General features: G+C 44.5%; 1 protein-coding gene across 2 annotated transcripts in view; it reads left to right on the top strand.

The window, feature by feature from the left end:
- Nucleotides 1-26,414, top strand: part of LOC123997846 (integrin alpha-8-like) — a 59,426-nt gene that overhangs the window by 21,340 nt on the left and 11,672 nt on the right. For both annotated transcript variants that reach the window (XM_046302452.1, XM_046302451.1), the window contains 12 exons: nt 2,445-2,490; nt 2,703-2,810; nt 3,637-3,692; nt 3,963-4,120; nt 4,313-4,441; nt 4,572-4,639; nt 5,287-5,434; nt 5,724-5,816; nt 8,915-8,994; nt 9,483-9,563; nt 13,711-13,816; nt 14,311-14,469. In XM_046302452.1, coding sequence (XP_046158408.1) covers nt 2,445-2,490; nt 2,703-2,810; nt 3,637-3,692; nt 3,963-4,120; nt 4,313-4,441; nt 4,572-4,639; nt 5,287-5,434; nt 5,724-5,816; nt 8,915-8,994; nt 9,483-9,563; nt 13,711-13,816; nt 14,311-14,469 — 1,232 coding nt within the window. The remainder of the gene's footprint in view (nt 1-2,444; nt 2,491-2,702; nt 2,811-3,636; nt 3,693-3,962; nt 4,121-4,312; nt 4,442-4,571; nt 4,640-5,286; nt 5,435-5,723; nt 5,817-8,914; nt 8,995-9,482; nt 9,564-13,710; nt 13,817-14,310; nt 14,470-26,414) is intronic.

Genomic DNA, 26,414 nt, shown 5'->3' with positions numbered 1-26,414 from the left:
CACTTTTCAGAGGGAAAAGAACGGCTGGGTAAGGAGTACAGATGTACCTATGGGAGGAACATGCACTCGCGCGCACACACACACACACACTTAGGCACGCACCAGAGGAGGTTGGTGGCACCTTAATTGGGGAGGACATGCTTATGGTAGTGACTGCAGCGGAATCTGTGGAATGGTATCAGATACATCAAACACATGTTCTCCAGTTGTTTGATGCCATTCCATTCACTCCATTCCGGCCATTATTATGAGCCGTCCTCCCCTCAGCAGCCTCCACTGGCACGCACGTATGCACACATACACCTACGGAGTAGTGGGGTTGGAGTGTAAGACGGACAGATCCAGGACTTTGGAATGAGAGCAGCATTCTTCTGTTGGAAGTTTGGGTCCCTGAGGCTGAGCTGATGTTTGGACTGTACTTTGTGTGTGTGTGTGTGTGTGTGTGTGTGTGTGCGGTTAGATCTGCCTGCTGAAAGCACACCTTAGCTCTGATGACTTTTACAGACTGTGGTTGAAAGGCCAAGTGCTTTAGCTGCTGTCCTCTTTCCTCCTCTCTGCCTCGTTCCCCCTCTTCCTCCTTTCCCCCTTTCCACCTTCCCTCCTCACCTCTACCTTTCCAACTGCCCCCGTACCCCACAGACAGCTAGAGGTCCCACTTCTCTCTCTCACACACACACACACACACACACACACACACACACACACACACACACACACACACACACACACACACACACACACACACACACACACACACACACACACACACACACACACACACACACACACACACACACTGGGGGCTAGGGTGTAATGTTGTGGTTTCAGAGGACCAGCAGGCTAAGGCACTCTCACTGACAGCAAAAACAGATGGACCACTCCTACATTCAATTTAGACTCACGCTCACTTAAACACGCGCGCACACACAAGAACACACACGCATACAGAGGCAAATGCATGTGTGCACACACGCACACATACACACACTCAATAGATCTTATTTGACTCTAATAGTTTAACCATTTAAACAGATGTCACTCACAGTGTGCATGGGTGTGTCACACTCTAGCCCTCTATCAGCATCTCAGCATTTCATTTGATGGATAGCCAGGTATGTATATTCCCAACAGATTAGAGGCTATCTGAGGAGGATTTCTCGACTTGACTGTTACTAGTAAACTAGAAACAACCTCTCTGTCACGTGTCTTCAAAACCACATTTTTCCCCATTCACTAGACCAATGGAACTAGAGAGCTCAGAACTCTTTCAAACAGAACTGCAGAGGTCAGAACTAATGAGCTTAACCAGTCCCATTGATATATTAACATGAGTAAATTTAGCCTCTGACCCTCAGCCTCATTGATATTAGCATGACTTACCTTACTTAGCCTCTGACCCTCAGCCTCATTGATATTAGCATGACTTATCTTAGCCTCTGACCCTCAGCCTCATTGATATTAGCATGACTTGTCTTAGCCTCAGTCCCAGTGCTGTATCAGCTTCAGAGCTTAGCTTAACCTCTGTCTTCCAGTGACAGGACTAGCTAGATCTATGGTTGGGGGTCAGTCCTGTGTTAGCGTTGTGTTAGCTTAGTGTGTCTGGCAGGGAAGGCTTGTATTGATTAAGTCTCTTTCCCACTGCGGTTTCAGACTTTCAGTCAATGTGTGTGTGTGTGTGTGTGTGTGTGTGTGTGTGTGTGTGTGTGTGTGTGTGTGTGTGTGTGTGTGTGTGTGTGTGTGTGTGTGTGTGTGTGTGTGTGTGTGTGTGTGAGAGAGAGAGTGGTATGTCTCCCATGACCACACTCATTAAAGTGCAGCTCTATTTTAAACAAAGACCCAATTAAGACTCTTCATCTTCAAAACACATAAACACAAATTAACTGAGTAGAGCACTGGACAAGTTGTGTAGCTGCTATAGACTGACTGGTTGTATAAGGCACATGATTATAGTAAGGTGAGGGAATGTTCTTGTTGTGTAGCAGAGGTTTCTGATTGGACCAATGGGAATGTTCTAATGGAGCTGGAATGTGCCGTGGGGTCTCTCCGTTGCGACACACACACACACACACACACACACACACACACACACACACACACACACACACACACACACACACACACACACACACACACACACACACAGACACACACACACACACAGACACACACAGACACACACACACTGTGTTCCTATTTTGATAGTTACATTCTGAACCAAAATAGTGCTGCAAAAATAGTTATATTCACTACTCAAAGCTGGTACAGACTAAATGTGTTTGTGCATGTGTGTGTATCTGTGTCAGTGTGTGTAAAACGTGAGAGGTCTGTGCTTGATGAAGATTGCTGGAGACCTTGAAATCAGTCCCATCTGTGCGTTTCTTTGAAGCTCATGCAGTCTCCCTGTATTGCTCTCTCTCTTTCTCTCTCTCTCTCTTTCACTGTAGATCTGATAGTGGGAGCATTTGGTAAAGGGGAGGTGTCGGTGTACAGGTAAGATATCTAATTATCTGATTGGCTAGACTACATTGTTTCATGTATCAGATTGGCTGCTAGTTTACAACGGTGAGATTAAGTGTGTGTGTGTGTGTGTGTGTGTGTGTGTGTGTGTGTGTGTGTGTGTGTGTGTGTGTGTGTGTGTGTGTGTGTGTGTGTGTGTGTGTGTGTGTGTGTGTGTGTGTGTGTGTGTGTGTGTGTGTGTGTAGGGCTCGTCCTGTAGTGTCAGTGGAGGCAGAGATGATCCTGACTCCTAGAATCCTGAACCCTGATGACCGATCCTGCCTCCTGACAGAATCTGATACCATGGTGACCTGGTGAGTAGACACACACACACACACACACACACACACACACACACACACACACACACACACACACACACACACACACACACACACACACACACACACACACACACACACACACACACACACACACAGTCACTAGGTAACCTAGTGAGTGGCAGACAATTGACCAATAGGGTGGTTTTTAGGCTATGTGTGTTGGCAGGACAGAGACATGGTGTGTTTGGGCAGATTGACAGACGGCACCAAACTGTGGAATTCTGTAAAAACAAACACAGCTGATTGAAATAAACCATCAGACCGGCTGGAGGAACGAGACAGGACACAACAACACATGTACTATTAGGGAGTTTTTAGGACTGTCTGGGATTGCTGCTTTTTATTTTATTGAATAGTTGTTTTATTGAGAGCTTTGGCCAGTTGAGGAGTTTTTCTGGTTGTTTTGGGGAGACTGAGAGGACGAGCAGTAAAGAGGAAGTTTTTCTTCTAATTGGTGCTCATTGTTCTGTCCTGAGTGGTTCTGGTTGGCAGGCATCTCACTGCTAGAGAACGTGTGTGTGTGTGTGTGTGTGTGTGTGTGTGTGTGTGTGTGTGTGTGTGTGTGTGTGTGTGTGTGTGTGTGTGTGTGTGTGTGTGTGTGTGTGTGTGTGTGTGTGTGTGTGTGTGTGTGTGTGTGTGTGTGTGTGTGAGATTGAGATTGAGATTGAGATTGAGATTGAGATTGAGATTGAGATTGAGATGAGCGCGTGCAAACACACACTGACATACAGAGGAGCAATTTTTTATCCTGTCTCAATCTCCCATGTCTCTCTACCTCTCTCTCTCTGTTATCCAGTCTAAGGGTAGATATTTGTGCAAAGGTGAGCGGTGTGGGGATCCCAGACTCTGTAGGTAAGTAGCTCTGACTGGGGATGAAGAGGGGGAGGGAGAGGTTTATGCATAAGTTAGTGTTAGAGATGCTAACTGTATGAATGCATTGTTTCCACTGGCTAATGATGCTCTGTAGAAACTAAAAGGGATAAAGTAGACCATACCCATGGTTCCCTCCTGCACACCAGATGAGAATACACACACACTTCTGCACACGATGGGACCATATGGAACCCCTCCTCACTCACTCACTCTCTCCCTCCATCCCCCTCTCTCCTCCACCTCTCCCAGTCCTGAATGCAGAGCTGCAACTGGATTGGCTTAAAGGTGTGAGGGGCGGAGTTAAGAGAGTTTATTTCCTGGATTCCCATCAGCCCCAGCACACAGGGGTCCTAACGCTTGGCCACAGCCGTCCTCACTCCTGCCTGAACTATACTGTCTACCTACGAGTAAGTCAAACACACTCCTCTGCCAAAAAAAAATGAATTTTAGTTTTTTTTTAAAGAAAAGAGGCAAACATCCTTGCTATGTTTGGACAAGATCCTCTCAAAATATCTGTCAACTCAGCTGAACCTGTTTTTGGACTAGTTATTGTGTTCTAGTGAACAAACGTTGTGTTACTCTCTCTCTGTCCCTCTCAGGGGGAGGATGAGTTTAGGGATAAATTGACTCCCATCTCATTGGCTCTGAACTACAGTTTAGCCCCTCCTTCCAACCTGGACCTCCCCCCTGTCCTCAACCGTTACAGCAGTAGCTTCCTGCAGGAACAGGTGTGTGTGTGTGTGGGCTCTCTTTCTCATCCAATCAAGACCACTTACAGCATATCGTTAGACTCGCCCTGAACCCCCGTCCCCCGTCCCCCGTCCCCATCGGTCTCTCCCTTTCTCCTTTATTTCTCAGGCATATATTCTGCTGGACTGTGGGGAAGACAACGAGTGTATTCCAGACCTCCAGCTATCTGCAAGCATGTAAGTATGTACTGTAACATGTGTAGCATATACGTCAACATGAAGCCGTTACGGTCTCATTTTAAAAACAGTAGTTAAGTAACCTTACTGATATAGTGGTGTGTTATGCCTTGTGGTGTGTTGTGCCCTGACCTGCCAAGTGAGGCATGCTGATTCAGAAAAGTCCTTGTCAACCTGTAAACTTTCAACGTATGTACATACTCAAACACATTCATACACACACTCACACGCGCACACCTAAACAAAGGCTAGGACTGTGTTACAGCACGCAAGGAGAGAAGTTTGCTCTCTAATTGTTTACATTAGCAAGAGAGAGAGAGTGTGTGTGTGTGTGTGTGTGTGTGTGTGTGTGTGTGTGTGTGTGTGTGTGTGTGTGTGTGTGTGTGTGTGTGTGTGTGTGTGTGTGTGTGTGTGTGTGTGTGTGTGTGTGTGTGTGTGTGTGTGTGTGTGTGTGTGTGTGTGTGTGTGTGTGTTTCTTCTGTTTTCATCTGTATGCAGTTGCCATGGCAGGCTAACACAAACCCTGTCATTCTCCTCTGACTGATACACACACACACACACACACACACACACACACACTCCAACCTCTACTGTTTGACATAGTATTGACTTGTTTATTTCTCTCTCCTGCACACACACAAACACAGAGACCGTACAGAGCTGGTGGTCGGGGATGACAACCTGGTCATGTTGACCATAAACGCGGTTAACAAAGGAGAGGGGGCATATGAGACTGAGTTACACACACTCCTACCCCCTGAGGCTGATTACATAGGAGTGGAACGCAGGATAGAGGTGAGAACACACATTCCCACACACACTTCCACCCCCCCACACTGGCCCCAACCCTAGACCAGCTCAACTAGACCCTACCGCCTTGCTGACCTCTTTACCATTACATTACATCCTGTTGACAACGTCAGGGTTTTTTCTCTAGAGAGTGAGTGAATGAATGTGTAATGGGACCCTAAGATGGATGAGATGAGGTTGTTACTGTCAGAACATTCTTCACTCTTCCTCTCCTCCCTTCCCCCACATATCACCTCTCTGCCACCCTCTCCCTTCCACTTCCTCTCCTCTCCAGGCTCTATCCAGGTTGAACTGTGAGTACAGGATGGTGAATGACTCCAGACTGGTGGTGTGTGACCTGGGGAACCCTATGGTTGCCGGAACAGAAGTAAGTCCAACACACACACACACACACACACACACACACACACACAAAAGAACACAAAAAATACACACACGCACATGTACCCGCTCTGACCTCCCCCTCTACTTGGAAACAACCACTTCCTGTCCAAACAGGAAGCTGTCACTCAGATACAGTGGTGCTGATTGATAGTTACCATGCTGAAGGATCACCCAGATACCCTGTGCCCCACTGAGTCCCACACTCTGATGCTGTCTGTGGGTATTTCTGTGTGTGTTAATCCATTCGCCCTTGCATGACACATCCAGGAAGCACAGGCTTTGTAAAGTAAAGAGTGGTCCCATCTGACATGTAACTCTACCCTGTGTTTCTGTAACCGCTCTGTGTGTGTGTGTGTGTGTGTGTGTGTGTGTGTGTGTGTGTGTGTGTGTGTGTGTGTGTGTGTGTGTGTGTGGTGTGTGTGTGTGTGTGTGTGTGTGTGTGTGTGTGTGTGTGTGTGTGTGTGTGTGTGTATACGTGGCTACATGCATGCGTGTGTGTGTTGTGACCCTGAGAGTGGTATTTGTTAGCTCTAGAAGCGACACACGTGTGTGCACGTCAGCTCTCCTTCAGACCAGATGTTTCCCAGACATACTTACCCTTGCCCCTTTGGACCTGTAGGAATTCATGAGCTTTTATAGAATAAACACACACACACACACACTAATCATACAGCCGGAGTAACAACGCTTGTAGACCATTTTGAATGTATCTTTTTCTCATTCTAATATTTTTGAGTCAAGCCTCTAAAATGCAGACTGCCTCGCCATGTTTCTTTAAAACGTTGTGTATTGTCAGCATTTTTTGTATTTTATTAGGATCCCCATTAGCTGGTGCTAAAAGCAGCAGCTACTCTTCCGGGGGTCAACAAGCATAGCGGTGAAAACAGACACTTGTTTATGGGTAACATTCCAGGTGGCAGGGCTGCCGGAAAATGTGTAGCGAGGCAGCATTTGCCACAGCACTTTTCAATCACTTTTGATTTAGTTGAATAAAATATATCTACGCAAAGTGTAAAAGAAAAGGGGCAAAGTGCTGTTTTTTAGACCGATTTGCGTCATGATTTGTCTGTCTTTCACACCAAAGTGCTGCTACAGGCTCTTTGTGTGTCTTGACCAATCAGATTAATGCTCAAGGCGCTCTCCACTTTCCTCTGGTATTTATTTAGCGAGCTGATAGCACATCACTCCCAACAGACACAAGCAAAAACTCTTACATCAATGGAGCAGCCTTTACTCCTAAACATTAGCGATCTGACGTGTTGCATGGTAACGAGACACTTTTTGAGTCTGATCCACTGTAGGCTACTAACAGCAGCTGCATAGTCAGGCCTCCTATGGGCGCTGTCCCTCTGGCCAGGGTAAACAAAGTGGTAACGTAGTGTGGGCTATTTATAACCCAATAGTATTACATTTGGTTTATATTTAAACTTGGGCTAACCTAGACTTTTTCAATCCAAGAGTATAAACTTGAATTAATCATTAAACACAGTTTTACCTGGTTAGGTTACCAGATCAGGAAAAATGATGTACCCCAGAATTTTGTTTTCCGCTACACCACTCTGGGGCCTGTGGTGCCACCTCTGCCAGACGATCAGCATGTATAATGTGAACAGAAACGGCCCCTCCACAGAGCCCTGTGGAACACCATATATAGCCTTGGAGCAATCAGAGGTCTCACTGGGCAGAAAAATAAATTGATACCTGTCTGTTAGTTTGGTCAACAGCGTCAATCCCTGCTCTTACATCAAGGAATGTGAGAACAGTCACAGAGCCTCGGTCGTTTATTGGTCGATGCATTAGATCATTTCCTTGACAAACGCTGTCTCTGTACTATGGTGGGTTCTACAGTACATCCAGGTTAGACAGTTTTACAGTGGTGCTGGGGCTGTTCAGAATATGGGAGAGAAGTGACAGGAAATAAATGTTTTCCAGATTTGGGGAGAGATATATTTGGGTCACTTTGTCTGTCTCTCTCTCTTTCTCTCAGCCTGGGGACCTCAGTGATTTAGACCCATTTGGTCTTTCGTCGTCTCTGTTGAGTTGTTCTGATTCTCTCTCTGATGTGCAATAAAGTCTCTGACTTTGGAGTCCTAATGAGTTTCCACCCTCAGGCTTCTCCCTTGTAGTTTTAGCGAGTGTTTTAAGAGTTTCCGGCATTGTCTAACATGTTGTTCATGAGAACATTATTACACAAACACAAGAAGCCATTATCATACTCATGGTTATGAACTAAGCCCTCCACGTGGTGTGAGTTAAGCAAGGGTAGAGGGGGGTTTAACTGGGGTCTAGAGGGGAAGGGATCGGGTCTGTCTCAGCCCACAGATCTGTACTGATCCTCCAACTGAGACACACACACAGAATACAGATACGTAACCCAGATACACACACCATGGCCAGGTTCTGGTTAGCTTTCACAATGGAAAACTCTACATGGGGTTAGAAGGCTGCTCACTTTAACTGAACACTGACATAGACTTTGATTCGTCTCTCTCTGACTCTGTCTCCGTCCCTCTCCCTTTGTCTCTCTGTCCCTCTCTCTCTGACTCTCTGTCTCTGTCCCTCTCCCTTTGTCTCTCTGTCCCTCTCTCTTTGTCTCTCTGTCTCTGTCCCTCTCTCTCTGACTCTCTGTCTCTGTCCCTCTCCCTTTGTCTCTCTGTCCCTCTCTCTTTGACTCTCTGTCTCTGTCCCTCTCTCTCTGACTCTCTGTCTCTGTCCCTCTCTCTCTGACTCTCTGTCTCTGTCCCTCTCCCTTTGTCTCTCTGTCCCTCTCTCTTTGACTCTCCGTCTCTGTCCCTCTCTCTCTGACTCTCTGTCTCTGTCCCTCTCTCTCTGACTCTCTGTCTCTGTCCCTCTCTCTTTGTCTCTCTGTCCCTCTCTCTCTGACTCTCTGTCTCCGTCCCTCTCCCTTTGTCTCTCTGTCCCTCTCTCTTTGACTCTCTGTCTCTGTCCCTCTCTCTCTGACTCTCTGTCTCTGTCCCTCTCTCTCTGACTCTCTGTCTCTGTCCCTCTCTCTCTGTCTCTCTGTCCCTGTCTCTTTGTCTCTCTGTCCCTCTCTCTCGGTCTCACTGTCTCTGTCTCCAGGTATCTGTAGGTTTAAGGTTTGCTGTCCAAAGGCTGGATGATGCCGGTCCTCACATTGACTTTGACCTACAGATCCACAGGTGACAGACACACACACACACACACACACACACACACACACACACACACACACACACACACACACACACACACACACACACACACACACACACACACACACACACACACACACACACACACACACACACACACACACACACACACACACACACACACACACACACACACACACACACACACACACACACACACACACACACACACACTGCTGAAGAGCTGTGACACACATAACTGTAAAAAGGAACCTCTGTCAGAATTCTGAGTATTTCTGTGGCTTTCCCAAACAAAGAGCGTCGAGACAGATGACCGGAGGAAAACAGACGAGACAAAACATTGACTGTTCACCTCGCCACAAACACATGGTCACTCACTCATTTACTCACACACGCGCGCATGCACACACACCATACATCGCCACCATACATCGCCATGGTGAAGACATTACATCCAAACATCTTTACTGACTCGTGTGCCTCTTATCTTACAGTTCAAACAAAGACAGCTCCAAGAGCAACCCAGTCAGTCTGTCTCTCTCCATCTCTGCCAGAGCTCAGCTAGACCTGAGGGGGTGAGTGACACATCTCTGTTCTGGTTGATCTTTTCTCTAACCCTGTGACAGTAGAATTTCTTTGCTCTGTTTGATGCACTCTGTTGTCATACAGTGTATCTCTTTGTCTCATGCCATGTAGGTGAGGCAGGTTCATATAGTTTGCTGTATTTCTATTGCTCAGTGTGGTTGAGTCTGTGTATGTTAATCATCTATGTGTATGTTAGTCTGTGAATGTTAATCATCTATGTGTATGTTAGTCTGTGTATATTATTCTGTGTATGTTAATCATCTATGTGTATGTTAGTCTGTGTATGGTAATCATCTATGTGTATGTTAGTCTGTGTATGTTAGTCTGTGTATTACATTTAACATTTAAGTCATTTAGCAGACGCTCTTATCCAGAGCGACTTACAAATTGGTGCATTCACCTTATGACATCCATATGTATGTTAGTCTGTGTATGTTAGTCTGTGTATGGTAATCATCTATGTGTATGTTAATCATCTATGTGTATGTTAGTCTGTGTATGGTAATCATCTATGTGTATGTTAGTCTGTGTATGTCAGTCTGTGTATGTTAATCATCTATGTGTATGTTAGTCTGTGTATGTTAATCATCTATGTGTATGTTAGTCTGTGTATGTTAGTCTGTGTATGGTAATCATCTATGTGTATGTTAGTCTGTGTATGGTAATCATCTATATGTATGTTAGTCTGTGTATGGTAATCATCTATGTGTATGTTAGTCTGTGTATGGTAATCATCTATATGTATGTTAGTCTGTGTATGGTAATCATCTATGTGTATGTTAGTCTGTGTATGTTAGTCTGTGTATGGTAATCATCTATGTGTATGTTAGTCTGTGTATGGTAATCATCTATGTGTATGTTAGTCTGTGTATGTTAGTCTGTGTATGGTAATAATCTATGTGTATGTTAATCTGTGTATGGTAATCATCTATGTGTATGTTAGTCTGTGTATGTTAGTCTGTGTATGGTAATCATCTATGTGTATGTTAGTCTGTATATGGTAATCATCTATGTGTATGTTAGTCTGTGTATGTTAGTCTGTGTATGGTAATCATCTATGTGTATGTTAGTCTGTGTATGGTAATCATCTATGTGTATGTTAGTCTGTGTATGGTAATCATCTATGTGTATGTTAGTCTGTGTATGGTAATCATCTATGTGTATGTTAGTCTGTGTATGTTAGTCTGTGTATGTTAGTCATCTATGTGTATGTTAGTCTGTGTATGGTAATCATCTATGTGTATGTTAGTCTGTGTATGTTAGTCTGTGTATGGTAATCATCTATGTGTATGTTAGTCTGTGTATGGTAATCATCTATGTGTATGTTAGTCTGTGTATGTTAGTCTGTGTATGGTAATCATCTATGTGTATGTTAGTCTGTATATGGTAATCATCTATGTGTATGTTAGTCTGTATATGGTAATCATCTATGTGTATGTTAGTCTGTGTATGTTAGACTGTGTATGGTAATCATCTATGTGTATGTTAGTCTGTGTATGGTAATCATCTATGTGTATGTTAGTCTGTGTATGGTAATCATCTATATGTATGTTAGTCTGTGTATGGTAATCATCTATGTGTATGTTAGTCTGTGTATGGTAATCATCTATGTGTATGTTAGTCTGTGTATGGTAATCATCTATGTGTATGTTAGTCTGTGTATGGTAATCATCTATGTGTATGTTAGTCTGTGTATGTTAGTCTGTGTATGGTAATCATCTATGTGTATGTTAGTCTGTATATGGTAATCATCTATGTGTATGTTAGTCGGTGTATGTTAGTCTGTGTATGGTAATCATCTATGTGTATGTTAGTCTGTGTATGGTAATCATCTATGTGTATGTTAGTCTGTGTATGGTAATCATCTATATGTATGTTAGTCTGTGTATGGTAATCATCTTTGTGTATGTTAGTCTGTGTATGGTAATCATCTATGTGTATGTTGGTCTGTGTATGGTAATCATCTATGTGTATGTTAGTCTGTGTATGGTAATCATCTATGTGTATGTTAGTCTGTGTATGTTAGTCTGTGTATGGTAATCATCTATGTGTATGTTAGTCTGTATATGGTAATCATCTATGTGTATGTTAGTCGGTGTATGTTAGTCTGTGTATGGTAATCATCTATGTGTATGTTAGTCTGTGTATGGTAATCATCTATGTGTATGTTAGTCTGTGTATGGTAATCATCTATATGTATGTTAGTCTGTGTATGGTAATCATCTATGTGTATGTTAGTCTGTGTATGGTAATCATCTATGTGTATGTTAATCATCTATATGTATGTTAGTCTGTGTATGTTAGTCATCTATGTGTATGTTAGTCTGTGTATGTTAATCATCTATGTGTATGTTAGTCTGTGTATGGTAATCATCTATGTGTATGTTAGTCTGTGTATGTTAGTCTGTGTATGGTAATCATCTATGTGTATGTTAGTCTGTGTATGGTAATCATCTATGTGTATGTTAGTCTGTGTATGTTAGTCTGTGTATGGTAATCATCTATGTGTATGTTAGTCTGTATATGGTAATCATCTATGTGTATGTTAGTCGGTGTATGTTAGTCTGTGTATGGTAATCATCTATGTGTATGTTAGTCTGTGTATGGTAATCATCTATGTGTATGTTAGTCTGTGTATGGTAATCATCTATATGTATGTTAGTCTGTGTATGGTAATCATCTATGTGTATGTTAGTCTGTGTATGGTAATCATCTATGTGTATGTTAATCATCTATATGTATGTTAGTCTGTGTATGTTAGTCATCTATGTGTATGTTAGTCTGTGTATGTTAATCATCTATGTGTATGTTAGTCTGTGTATGTTAGTCTGTGTATGGTAATCATCTATGTGTATGTTAGTCTGTGTATGTTAGTCTGTGTATGGTAATCATCTATGTGTATGTTAGTCTGTGTATGTTAATCATCTATGTGTATGTTAGTCTGTGTATGTTAATCATCTATGTGTATGTTAGTCTGTGTATGTTAATCATCTATGTGTATGTTAGTCTGTGTATATTAGTCTGTGTATGTTAATCATCTATGTGTATGTTAGTCTGTGTATGGTAATCATCTATGTGTATGGTAATCATCTATGTGTATGTTAGTCTGTGTATGTTAATCATCTATGTTTATGTTAGTCTGTGTATGTTACACAGACTAACATACACATAGATGATTAACATACACAGACTAACATACACATAGATGATTATGTTAATCATCTATGTGTATGTTAGTCTGTGTATGGTAATCATCTATGTGTATGTTAGTCTGTGTATGTTAATCATCTATGTGTATGTTAGTCTGTGTATGTTAATCATCTATGTGTATGTTAGTCTGTGTATGCTAATCATGCACACTTGGGCCAGTGCTAGTGCTACTTGGTCACACACACACACACACACACACACACACACACACACACACACACACACACACACACACACACACACACACACACACACACACACACACACACACACACACACACACACACACACACACACACACACACACACACATGCCTGCACACACATACACACACACACACACCTGCACACACATACACACACACACACATGTTTGATATACTATCCTTGTGGGGAACAAAACATTGATTCCCATTCAAACTCCTATTTTCCCTAACCATTAACCTAACCCCAACCTTAACGCAAAGCTTAACCCCTAACCCTAAAACTAAACCTTACCCTAACTCCTAAGCCTAACCCCTAATGCTAATTGTAACCTTAAATCCCAAGCCTAAAATAGCCTTTTACCTTGTCAGTCCCCACTTGTCCGAATGTTCCTTGTTTTACTATCCCCCCCCCACACACACACACACACACTTCAAAGCCTGGACCCCAGAGTGACTTGGCTGGGTCTATGGATGCTGTACCCACAAACAGACAGTGATCTGTGGGGGGGGGCTGTGAGTGTTGGGGACTGGAGGGCGGGAGGTTAAGGTCCAACCGGCATTGGCGAGTGGCTTGGTATTCACCCCCCAAGTTGTCCTGGATGTTGTAAATCATTTGTTCTCCATATCATTTGTTCTCATACTCTCTCTCTTCTCTTTCTTTCTCTATCGCTCCTCTTTTTCTTTCTTTCTCTCTCCCATCTCTCTCTCTCTCCCTTTCCAGGGTGTGTCATCCCTCTCAGGTGGTTCTTCCGTTTCCGCATTGGGAGCCCAAAGAGAATCCGGTCAAAGAGGATGACGTAGGACCCCAGGTCACACACATCTACGAGGTACATACACACACAGTAAAAGCAGTAGCCCTGTAAGTACTGGCTGCTGTCTGATCAAAGGCCTCCTGAACAGTGGTAATTACTGTCATAAAGGAAGAGATGGGGGGGGGGGGTAAGAGGGGGGATCAGACATACGTTTGTGTGTGTTGAAGAGGCAGTGAAGGGGGACATCTGCTGGATGTCTGCAGGGTCTGGGGCTGCAGTGCTCCTGTCCTGCAGTCTGTCCAGCTGGTTATAGTTAGGTCGGCCAGAGTTTCTCTCTCCGAGAATTCCTTCCTGGAGCACTGGGACCATGTCCTGTTTGGGTGACTCACCATCATCACCTTCAGAATTAATGAGTTTGTGGAAAGGGGCTAAGCTGAGTGGATTGGTGCTCTCATACTCTCTCGCTCTCACTCTCTCTTTCTTTCTTCTTCCCTCTCTACTCCTCTCTTCCTCTCGCTCTTCTTCTCATCTCTCTGTCTCTCCTCTCTTTTTCCCTCTTACTCTCTCAGCTCCATAACTCAGGTCCCAGTAGTATCCGGGAGGCGGAGCTCCAGGTGGGCTGGCCCTCTCGTTTCCGTGACGAACACCTGCTCTACGCTCTGGAGGTTCTAACAGACGGACCAATCAGCTGCCGGAGCAACACCAGCCTCAACCCCCTGGGCCTACAGGTAACGCAACCACACCTCCTGCTGAGACTGGACACGACCCTGTACTCATGCACTGATGTTCTATATTTATTAACCTCTATTGGTCTTCAACGTTTTAGAAACAATGGCATAAATGCTTTTGTGAAGTTACAGCCCAGGTAGATCAAAGTGTGCTGACCCAATCTAGCATTGATGTAGCTTGGTTCTTGTCATAATAAAATAGGGTAACGTCTGGTAACGTCATAAACCGTCTGGTTTATGTTTGTGATGATGACTGAGGAATGTGCTTTAATGATGACGAGACAAAGTCACTCATTCCATGTTTATTGAAGACTGTCGGAGGACGGAGAGAAACTAGTGGAGTCGGCCCATAGCAGGGTTGGTGGTGAGGAGCAGGATCCCAGTAAAGACAATGTGGTTGTAGTTGTCATCATACAGCCCCCAGCCCTTAGAAAGCCTTAAGTACACCAGGTCATCTTTCTCTAGCTCCAGAGCCACGGCGCCTGTCATGTACTCTTAACCACCATGGAAGTTGTCCTGGACATTGTATATCATTTGCTCTCCATTTTTGACCAAGTAAACACCCACTTTCTGTCCAGGCTCTTGGCCCATGGAGGTGAATGTGAAGTAGTAGACTCCTCTCACTGGTGCTGAAAACATACCTGTATCAGAGGGGAAGCAGGGAGCACTATCCATCCGCACTGTAGCAGCCTGTTAGTGGTTTGGGTCTGTGCCAGTAGCTGGCCCCTGTGGGCGCCCGGTGGCACCATAATTGGGGAGGACGGGCTCATAGTAATGACTGGAACGGACTGAAGTGAATGGTATCGAACACATCAAACACATACCATTCCATTCACGCCATTCCAGACAATGTAATGAGCCGTCCTCCCCTCAGCAGCCTCCTGTGGTGGACACGTGAGCATGGAGATTGTGTGTTTATGTTTATACCTTTCTCTGAGTTGTAGATGTATTGCTGTGTGGGTGAACCTGTAGTATTGTTACGGTGTAAGTTTCATCTGTAGTATTGCCGGTGTAAGCTGTACCAGAGTTTGTGTTGTAACCGTTGCCGATGTTGGTGAAGATTTTTTCATAGACCAGAGTGATCTCAGTTTGAAAGGGTCCCACATATCCTGAGTCCGTCAAACCAACAGAAAAGGCCACCTGTCTTCTGTCTGCAAATACATGAGAATGAATTCGATCAAGTCCACCGTAATGTCTAAAATGTATTCATTTCATAACATACTCAGTTGGTAGAGCATGGCGCTTGTAACGCCAGGGTAGTGGGTTCGATCCCCGGGACCACCCATACGTAGAATGTATGCACACATGACTGTAAGTCGCTTTGGATAAAAGCGTCTGCTAAATGGCATATATTATTATTATATTATTATTATTATTATTATTATTATTATATACTATGGGTTTGATTGAATTGATCTGTTCTTACCTAGCCTCAGTTCCTCCCCCTGGCTCTCAGCAACACTCAATCTTGCCTCCAGGGCTGAAATAGCAAGAGAATAATATCTTAATAAACTCATACTCTGAGGTAGCTTTGTTGTCATTGCTGTGCTTAGATACATCCTGATTAGATCAGTCAGCGGTCCAGGAGAGTGATTGTAGCCAAGCTCTTATTAGTGCAGCATAGTTACATGCATTCTCTTTCTCCGCTACTTGCCTCTCACTGGTTGTCACTCTGCTTCCCAAGGCTAACAGTTCTGCTGCTTGGGCTGGAATCATGCACAATATCCAGAGGTGTTCATCATCTTCTTAAACAATGTACTACTCATTAGCTGCATTCTCTTTCCTCAACTCTGCCACCTGGCTCTCACTGGTTGTCACTCTGTTCTTCAACTCTGCCACCTGGCTCTCACTGGTTGTCACTCTGTTCTTCAACTCTGCCACCTGACTCTCACTGGTTGTCACTCTGTTCTTCAACTCTGCCACCTAGCTCTCACTGGTTGTCACTCTGTTCTTCAACTCTGCCACCTGGCTCTCACTGGTTGTCACTCTGTTCTTCAACTCTGCCACCTGGCTCTCACTGGTTGTCACTCTGTTCTTCAACTCTGCCACCTGACTCTCACTGGTTGTCACTCTGTTCTTCAACTCTGCCACCTGGCTCTCACTGGTTGTCACTCTGTTCTTCAACTCTGCCACCTGACTCTCACTGGTTGTCACTCTGTTCTTCAACTCTGCCACCTGGCTCTCACTGGTTGTCACTCTGTTCTTCAACTCTGCCACCTGGCTCTCACTGGTTGTCACTCTGTTCTTCAACTCTGCCACCTAGCTCTCACTGGTTGTCACTCTGTTCTTCAACTCTGCCACCTGGCTCTCACTGGTTGTCACTCTGTTCTTCAACTCTGCCACCTGGCTCTCACTGGTTGTCACTCTGTTCTTCAACTCTGCCACCTGGCTCTCACTGGTTGTCACTCTGTTCTTCAACTCTGCCACCTAGCTCTCACTGGTTGTCACTCTGTTCTTCAACTCTGCCACCTGACTCTCACTGGTTGTCACTCTGTTCTTCAACTCTGCCACCTGGCTCTCACTGGTTGTCACTCTGTTCTTCAACTCTGCCACCTAGCTCTCACTGGTTGTCACTCTGTTCTTCAACTCTGCCACCTGACTCTCACTGGTTGTCACTCTGTTCTTCAACTCTGCCACCTGGCTCTCACTGGTTGTCACTCTGTTCTTCAACTCTGCCACCTAGCTCTCACTGGTTGTCACTCTGTTCTTCAACTCTGCCACCTGGCTCTCACTGGTTGTCACTCTGTTCTTCAACTCTGCCACCTGGCTCTCACTGGTTGTCACTCTGTTCTTCAACTCTGCCACCTGGCTCTCACTGGTTGTCACTCTGTTCTTCAACTCTGCCACCTGACTCTCACTGGTTGTCACTCTGTTCTTCAACTCTGCCACCTGGCTCTCACTGGTTGTCACTCTGTTCTTCAACTCTGCCACCTAGCTCTCACTGGTTGTCACTCTGTTCTTCAACTCTGCCACCTGGCTCTCACTGGTTGTCACTCTGTTCTTCAACTCTGCCACCTGGCTCTCACTGGTTGTCACTCTGTTCTTCAACTCTGCCACCTGGCTCTCACTGGTTGTCACTCTGTTCTTCAACTCTGCCACCTAGCTCTCACTGGTTGTCACTCTGTTCTTCAACTCTGCCACCTGGCTCTCACTGGTTGTCACTCTGTTCTTCAACTCTGCCACCTGGCTCTCACTGGTTGTCACTCTGTTCTTCAACTCTGCCACCTGACTCTCACTGGTTGTCACTCTGTTCTTCAACTCTGCCACCTGACTCTCACTGGTTGTCACTCTGTTCTTCAACTCTGCCACCTGGCTCTCACTGGTTGTCACTCTGTTCTTCAACTCTGCCACCTGGCTCTCACTGGTTGTCACTCTGTTCTTCAACTCTGCCACCTAGCTCTCACTGGTTGTCACTCTGTTCTTCAACTCTGCCACCTGGCTCTCACTGGTTGTCACTCTGTTCTTCAACTCTGCCACCTGGCTCTCACTGGTTGTCACTCTGTTCTTCAACTCTGCCACCTGGCTCTCACTGGTTGTCACTCTGTTCTTCAACTCTGCCACCTAGCTCTCACTGGTTGTCACTCTGTTCTTCAACTCTGCCACCTGACTCTCACTGGTTGTCACTCTGTTCTTCAACTCTGCCACCTGGCTCTCACTGGTTGTCACTCTGTTCTTCAACTCTGCCACCTAGCTCTCACTGGTTGTCACTCTGTTCTTCAACTCTGCCACCTGACTCTCACTGGTTGTCACTCTGTTCTTCAACTCTGCCACCTGGCTCTCACTGGTTGTCACTCTGTTCTTCAACTCTGCCACCTAGCTCTCACTGGTTGTCACTCTGTTCTTCAACTCTGCCACCTGGCTCTCACTGGTTGTCACTCTGTTCTTCAACTCTGCCACCTGGCTCTCACTGGTTGTCACTCTGTTCTTCAACTCTGCCACCTGGCTCTCACTGGTTGTCACTCTGTTCTTCAACTCTGCCACCTGACTCTCACTGGTTGTCACTCTGTTCTTCAACTCTGCCACCTGGCTCTCACTGGTTGTCACTCTGTTCTTCAACTCTGCCACCTAGCTCTCACTGGTTGTCACTCTGTTCTTCAACTCTGCCACCTGGCTCTCACTGGTTGTCACTCTGTTCTTCAACTCTGCCACCTGGCTCTCACTGGTTGTCACTCTGTTCTTCAACTCTGCCACCTGGCTCTCACTGGTTGTCACTCTGTTCTTCAACTCTGCCACCTAGCTCTCACTGGTTGTCACTCTGTTCTTCAACTCTGCCACCTGGCTCTCACTGGTTGTCACTCTGTTCTTCAACTCTGCCACCTAGCTCTCACTGGTTGTCACTCTGTTCTTCAACTCTGCCACCTGGCTCTCACTGGTTGTCACTCTGTTCTTCAACTCTGCCACCTGGCTCTCACTGGTTGTCACTCTGTTCTTCAACTCTGCCACCTGGCTCTCACTGGTTGTCACTCTGTTCTTCAACTCTGCCACCTGGCTCTCACTGGTTGTCACTCTGTTCTTCAACTCTGCCACCTGACTCTCACTGGTTGTCACTCTGTTCTTCAACTCTGCCACCTGGCTCTCACTGGTTGTCACTCTGTTCTTCAGTTCAGCTACCTGACTCTCACTGGTTGTCACTCTGTTCTTCAACTCTGCCACCTGACTCTCACTGGTTGTCACTCTGTTCTTCAACTCTGCCACCTGGCTCTCACTGGTTGTCACTCTGTTCTTCAACTCTGCCACCTGGCTCTCACTGGTTGTCACTCTGTTCTTCAACTCTGCCACCTGGCTCTCACTGGTTGTCACTCTGTTCTTCAACTCTGCCACCTGGCTCTCACTGGTTGTCACTCTGTTCTTCAACTCTGCCACCTGGCTCTCACTGGTTGTCACTCTGTTCTTCAACTCTGCCACCTGGCTCTCACTGGTTGTCACTCTGTTCTTCAACTCTGCCACCTGGCTCTCACTGGTTGTCACTCTGTTCTTCAACTCTGCCACCTGGCTCTCACTGGTTGTCACTCTGTTCTTCAACTCTGCCACTTGGCTCTCACTGGTTGTCACTCTGTTCTTCAACTCTGCCACCTGGCTCTCACTGGTTGTCACTCTGTTCTTCAACTCTGCCACCTAGCTCTGACTGGTTGTCACTCTGTTCTTCAACTCTGCCACCTGGCTCTGACTGGTTGTCACTCTGTTATTCAACTCTGCCACCTGGCTCTCACTGGTTGTCACTCTGTTCTTCAACTCTGCCACCTAGCTCTCACTGGTTGTCACTCTGTTCTTCAACTCTGCCACCTAGCTCTCACTGGTTGTCACTCTGTTCTTCAACTCTGCCACCTGGCTCTCACTGGTTGTCACTCTGTTCTTCAACTCTGCCACCTGGCTCTCACTGGTTGTCACTCTGTTCTTCAACTCTGCCACCTGGCTCTCACTGGTTGTCACTCTGTTCTTCAACTCTGCCACCTAGCTCTCACTGGTTGTCACTCTGTTCTTCAACTCTGCCACCTAGCTCTCACTGGTTGTCACTCTGTTCTTCAACTCTGCCACCTGGCTCTCACTGGTTGTCACTCTGTTCTTCAACTCTGCCACCTGGCTCTCACTGGTTGTCACTCTGTTCTTCAACTCTGCCACCTGGCTCTCACTGGTTGTCACTCTGTTCTTCAACTCTGCCACCTAGCTCTCACTGGTTGTCACTCTGTTCTTCAACTCTGCCACCTGGCTCTCACTGGTTGTCACTCTGTTCTTCAACTCTGCCACCTAGCTCTCACTGGTTGTCACTCTGTTCTTCAACTCTGCCACCTGGCTCTCACTGGTTGTCACTCTGTTCTTCAACTCTGCCACCTGGCTCTCACTGGTTGTCACTCTGTTCTTCAACTCTGCCACCTGGCTCTCACTGGTTGTCACTCTGTTCTTCAACTCTGCCACCTGGCTCTCACTGGTTGTCACTCTGTTCTTCAAGTCTGACAGTTCTGCTGCTTGAGCTGAAATTATATAAATATTTTAGAGGCAATAGACAATATCCAGAGCTGTGCTTTTTCCTCTTTCTTCTATTGAACAAATGATTTACTTTTTCTAAGTTCATTATTACCTGCATTCTCTTTCTTCAGTTCCTCCAGCTTGCTCTCATTGGCTGTCACTCTGGTCCTCAAGGCTAACACAAGTGAATTTCCAGAAATGTTCATGTTTCCAGTGACTTATTTGACTAAATATTTGTCATAGCTAATTGCTTATCATCATTACCTGCATTATTTTTCTCCAGTTCTGCCACATGACTCTCACTGACTGTCACTCTGGCCTCCAGGACTAGAATATAATTTATGCAAGAACATAATTTATGATGACAATGATAAGCCATGATGCAGTTTTGTCCTAACATTAGCTGAATCATGTTCAGGTGAGGCACACATGTAGTAGCTCTGAGCTCTGATAAGTAAAAAAAAATGCCACCTGTATTCTTTCCCATCAGTTCTGCCACCTGGTTCTCACTGGCTGTTACTCTGGCCTCCAGAGCTAGGAGATCATTTAGCAAGAAAATCATTTATTTAGAAAATTATGTAGCTTTGTTACATCACTTTGTTTTTTCATATCTTGAAATGAGCGGAATCGTATTATGTTCAGGTGAAGAATACATGTCGTCCTTCTTATAAGTGAAACATTTGAGTCACCTGCATTCGCTTTATTCAGTTCTGCCACCTGCCTTTCGCTGGCTGTCAATCTGATGTCCAGAGCTGAAATATTATAAAAATAATTAACAGTAAAAATGGTTATTAGACACACACTTTTGCACAATATATCTTACCTGCATTTACTTTCTTCAGTTCAGCTACCTGACTCTCACTGGTTGTCACTCTGTTCTTCAGTTCAGCTACCTGACTCTCACTGGTTGTCAATCTGTTCTTCAGTTCAGCTACCTGACTCTCACTGGTTGTCACTCTGTTCTTCAGTTCAGCTACCTGACTCTCACTGGTTGTCAATCTGTTCTTCAGTTCAGCTACCTGACTCTCACTGGTTGTCACTCTGTTCTTCAGTTCAGCTACCTGACTCTCACTGGTTGTCACTCTGTTCTTCAGTTCAGCTACCTGACTCTCACTGGTTGTCAATCTGTTCTTCAGTTCAGCTACCTGACTCTCACTGGTTGTCAATCTGTTCTTCAGTTCAGCTACCTGACTCACACTGGTTGTCAATCTGTTCTTCAGTTCAGCTACCTGACTCTCACTGGTTGTCAATCTGTTCTTCAGTTCAGCTACCTGACTCTCACTGGTTGTCAATCTGTTCTTCAGTTCAGCTACCTGACTCTCACTGGTTGTCAATCTGTTCTTCAGTTCAGCTACCTGACTCTCACTGGTTGTCACTCTGTTCTTCAGTTCAGCTACCTGACTCTCACTGGTTGTCACTCTGTTCTTCAGTTCAGCTACCTGACTCTCACTGGTTGTCAATCTGTTCTTCAAGTCTGACAGTTCTACTGCTTGGGCTGAAATGATATAAACATTGTAGAGAGGCAATAAACAATATCCAGAGCTGTGCTTTTTTCTATTGAGTAAATTATTAACTCAATAGTTTTTCAAAACACTTCTTGTTACCTGCATTCTCTTTCTTCAGTTCTGCCACCTGGCTCTGAAGGGTTGTCACTCTGCTTCCCAAGGATAACAGTTCAGCTACTTGGTCTTGAATCATATGAGTCAATATCCAAAGTTGTTCATCTTTCTAGGCAATTAATTATTACCTGAATTATTTTCAATTCACATGTAATCATTACCTGCATTCTCTTTCTCCAGCTCCTCCACCTGTCTCTCACTGGCTGTCACTCTGGCCTCCAGGGCTAGAAAATAGTTTGTTTTATCATAATTTATGATAAAAAAATGTTAAACCAAGATGTAGCTTTATCATATCCTGAAATAAGCTGAATCATGTTAAATTGAGACCTATATGTGGTAGTTCTTATATGTAAAGATTCACTACATTACCAAAGGTATGTGGACACCTGCTCATTGAACATCTCATTCCAAAATCATGGGCATTAATATGGAGTTGTTCCACCCTTTGCTGCTATAACAGCCTCCACTCTTCTGGGAAGGTTTTCCACTAGACGTTAGAACATTGCTGCAGGGACTTGCTTCCATTCAGCAGCAAGAGCATTAGTGAGGTCGGGCAATGACATTGGGCGATTAGGCCTGGCTCACAGTCGGCGTTCCAATTCATCCTGAAGGTGTTCGATGGGGTTGAGGTCAGGGCTCTGTGCAGGCCAGTCAAGTTCTTCCACACCGATCTCGAAAAAACCTTTTCTGTTTGGACCTTGCTTTGGGCACAGGGGCATTGTCATGCTGAAACAGGAAAGGTCCTTCCCCAAACTGTTGTCACAAAGTTGAAAGCACAGAATCATCTAGAATGTAATTGTATGATGTAGCATTAAGATTTCATTTCACTAGATCTAGCTCGAACCATGAAAAACTGCCCCAGACCATTATACCTCTTCCACCAAACTGTACAGTCGGCATTATTCATTGGGGCAGGTAGCAGGTAACTCCTGGCATCCACCATACCCAGATTCGTCCGTCGGACTGCCAGATGGTGAAGCGTGATTCATTTGTCCAGAGAACGTGTTTCCACTGCTCCAGAGTTCAATGGTGGCGAGCTTTACACCCCTCCAGCCAACGCTTGGCACTGTGCATGGTGATCTTAGGCTTGTGTGCAGCTGTTCGGCCATGGAAACCCATTTCATGAAGCTCCCGACTAACAGTTCCTGTGCTGGCGTTGCTTCCAGAGGCAGTTTGGAACTCAGGAGTGAGTGCTGCAACCAAGGACAGATTATTTTTATGCGCTACATGCTTCAGCACTAAGCGGCCCCGTTCTGTAAGCTTGTATGGCCTACCACTTAGCAGCTGAACCGTTGTTGCTCCTAGACGTTTCCACTTCACAATAACAGAACTTACAGTTGCTCAGGGCAGCTCTAGCAGGGCACAAATTTGACAAACTGTCTTGTTGGAAAGGTGGCATCCTATGACGGTGCCACGTTGAAAGTCAGTGAGTTCATCAGTAAGGCCATTCTATTGTCAATGTTTGTCTATGGAGATTGCATGGCGGTGTGCTCGATTTTATACACCTGTCAGCAACGGTGTGGCTGAAATAGACAAATACACTAATTTGAAGGGGTGTCCACATACTTTTGTATATATAGTGTATAGAGTCACCTGCATTCTTCGCCTTCAGTTCTGCCACATGCTTCTCACTGACTGACACTCTGGTCTTCAGGGCTAGAAAATAATGCTTACAAGAAAACAATCAACTGTGATGTAGCTTTGTCACGTCCTAACATTAGCTGAATCATGTTCAGGTGAGGCACACATGTAGTATATCTGAGCTCTGATAAGTTAAAAAAAATGCCACCTGTATTCTTTCCCATCAGTTCTGCCACCTGGTTCTCACTGGCTGTTACTCTGGCCTCCAGAGCTAGGAGATCATTTAGCAAGAAAATCATTTATTTAGAAAATTATGTAGCTTTGTTACATCACTTTGGTTTTTCATATCTTGAAATGAGCGGAATCTTATTATGTTCAGGTGAAGAATACATGTCGTCCTTCTTATAAGTGAAACATTTGAGTCACCTGCATTCGCTTTATTCAGTTCTGCCACCTGGCTCTGAAGGGTTGTCACTCTGCTTCCCAAGGATAACAGTTGTGCTGCTTGGTCTTTAATCATATGAGTCAATATCCAAAGTTGTTAATCTTTCTAGGCAATTAATTATTAACTGAATTATTTTCAATTCACATGTAATCATTACCTGCATTCTCTTTCTCCAGCTGCTCCACCTGTCTCTCACTGGCTGTCACTCTGGCCTCCAGGGCTAGAAAATAGTTTATGCAGGAACAAAATGTATGATATAAAAGGTTAAACCAAGATGTAGCTTTATAATATCCTGAAATAAACGGAATCATGTTAAAGTGAGACCTAATATGTGGTAGGTCCTATAAGTAAAGATAAATAGTCACCTGCGTTCTTTCCCTTCAGTTCTGCCACATGACTCTCACTGACTGTCACTCTGGCCTCCAGGGCTAGAAAATATGACATACAAGGAAACAATCAACTGTGATGTAGCTTTGTAACATTGCTTTGCTTGATTACATCCTAACATTATGGCCCTTGCCATTTGCTGTTAGTCGGCTTCCCAAGGATAACATTAGTGCTGCTTGGCCTGGAATCATATAAACATAGTAGACGATATGTAACATCCATATGTAATAGGCAATATTCAATATGTTGTTGTTTCTATTGAGAAAGTTAACTCAATATCTATTTTTTAAACATCTCGTTATTACCTGCAATCTCTTTCTTCAAGTCTTCCACCTGGTTCTCACTGGTTGTCACTGGTTCTCACTGGTTCTCACTGGTTCTCACTGGTTGTCACTCTGGCCTCCAGGTCTATCATTTTTTTAATGATAAAAACAATGAACCCTGATGTAGCTTTGTTACATCACATTGCTTTTCATATCCTGAAATGAGCTGAATCATGTTCAGGTGAGGAATACACAGTATGTAGTAGTTCTTACAAGTAAAACATTTTAGTCACCTGCATTCTTCCCCTTCAGATCCTTCAGCTGGCTCTCACTGGCTGTCGATCTGGCCTCCAGGGCTGAAGTAGTATGAGAGTAATTAACGCTAAATGAACAGAAAAACACACGTTTGCACCATATAGCTTATCTTACTGTACCTACATTCTCTTTGTTCAGTTCCGCCACCCGGCTCTCACTGGCTGTCGATCTGGCCTCCAGGGCTGAAGTAGTATGAGAGTAATTAACGCTAAACGAACAGAAGAACACACGTTTGCACCATATAGCTTATCTTACTGTACCTACATTCTCTTTGTTCAGTTCCGCCACCCGACTCTCACTGGCTGTCACTCTGGCCTCCAAGACTAAGATCAGACAGTTGGAAAATGTAGAATGCTTTATTAGTTGTAAGTGTTATTTACTGTCAGAATACATGAGGGTGAAGTTTATATTAGTGCTTTACCTGCATTCTCTTTCCTCACTTCGTCCACCTGGCTCTCACTGGCTGTCATTCTGGCCTCCAGCGCTGAAGTAGCATGAAAATAAACATTGCTGAACATATCGACCACTACTGTTTTTTTGTGACCAAATTAGAATTGTTTTAGTTATTTATTTATTTTTTTGGGGGGGGATTACAGGTACATTATCCATTTCAAAAGTATACGTTTATAAAAACTTGTAATCTGCCGCTCAATAGCAACAAAAAATTGTAAGAAATACATACAGAGTTTAACAATAAATAGTAAATTCAGTATAAACAGGAAAATAAAAAAGTGGGCCTCCCACAACTTCGCATCCCATTCCCCCAGCCAACATGTCTCCATACTACTCCCCCTACCACCATGTTTCCCCCCTTCCCAAGCCCCCCCCCCCACCTAGCAACAAGGGTTGCTCGTCAGTCACCCACCGCCCACCCTGGCGACCATAGAAAACACTCCCCACACCACCCCTTCCCCATGGGGCTGAAAGTAAAGAAAGTCAAATAAATATTGAAATAGGTGTGTATATATAGTGCCTAAAGAAAGTATTCACACCCCTTTACTTATTCCACATTTTGTTGTGTCATAGCATGAATTAAACATTTATTAAATTGAGATATTGTGTTGCTGACCTACACACAATACCGCATAATGTCAAAGTGGAATTTTGTTTGTAGAAAAGGTTTTTAATGAATACAAATGAAAGGCTGAAATGTCTTGAGTCAATAAGTATTCAACCCTTTTGTTGTGGCTTAAATAAGTTCAGGAGTAAAAATGTGCTTCACAAATCGCATAATAAATTGCATGGACTCATTCCGTGTTCAATAAAATTGGTTAACATGATTTTTGAATGACTACTGTACCCCACATATACAATTATCTGTAAGGTCCCTCAATCGAGTAGTGTATTTCAAGCACAGATTCAACCACAAAG

This window comes from Oncorhynchus gorbuscha, linkage group LG15 (genome assembly GCF_021184085.1).
Source record: "Oncorhynchus gorbuscha isolate QuinsamMale2020 ecotype Even-year linkage group LG15, OgorEven_v1.0, whole genome shotgun sequence".
In the NCBI taxonomy this organism is placed as follows: Eukaryota; Metazoa; Chordata; class Actinopteri; order Salmoniformes; family Salmonidae; genus Oncorhynchus; species Oncorhynchus gorbuscha.
This window is presented reverse-complemented; position numbering and strand designations above follow the sequence as displayed.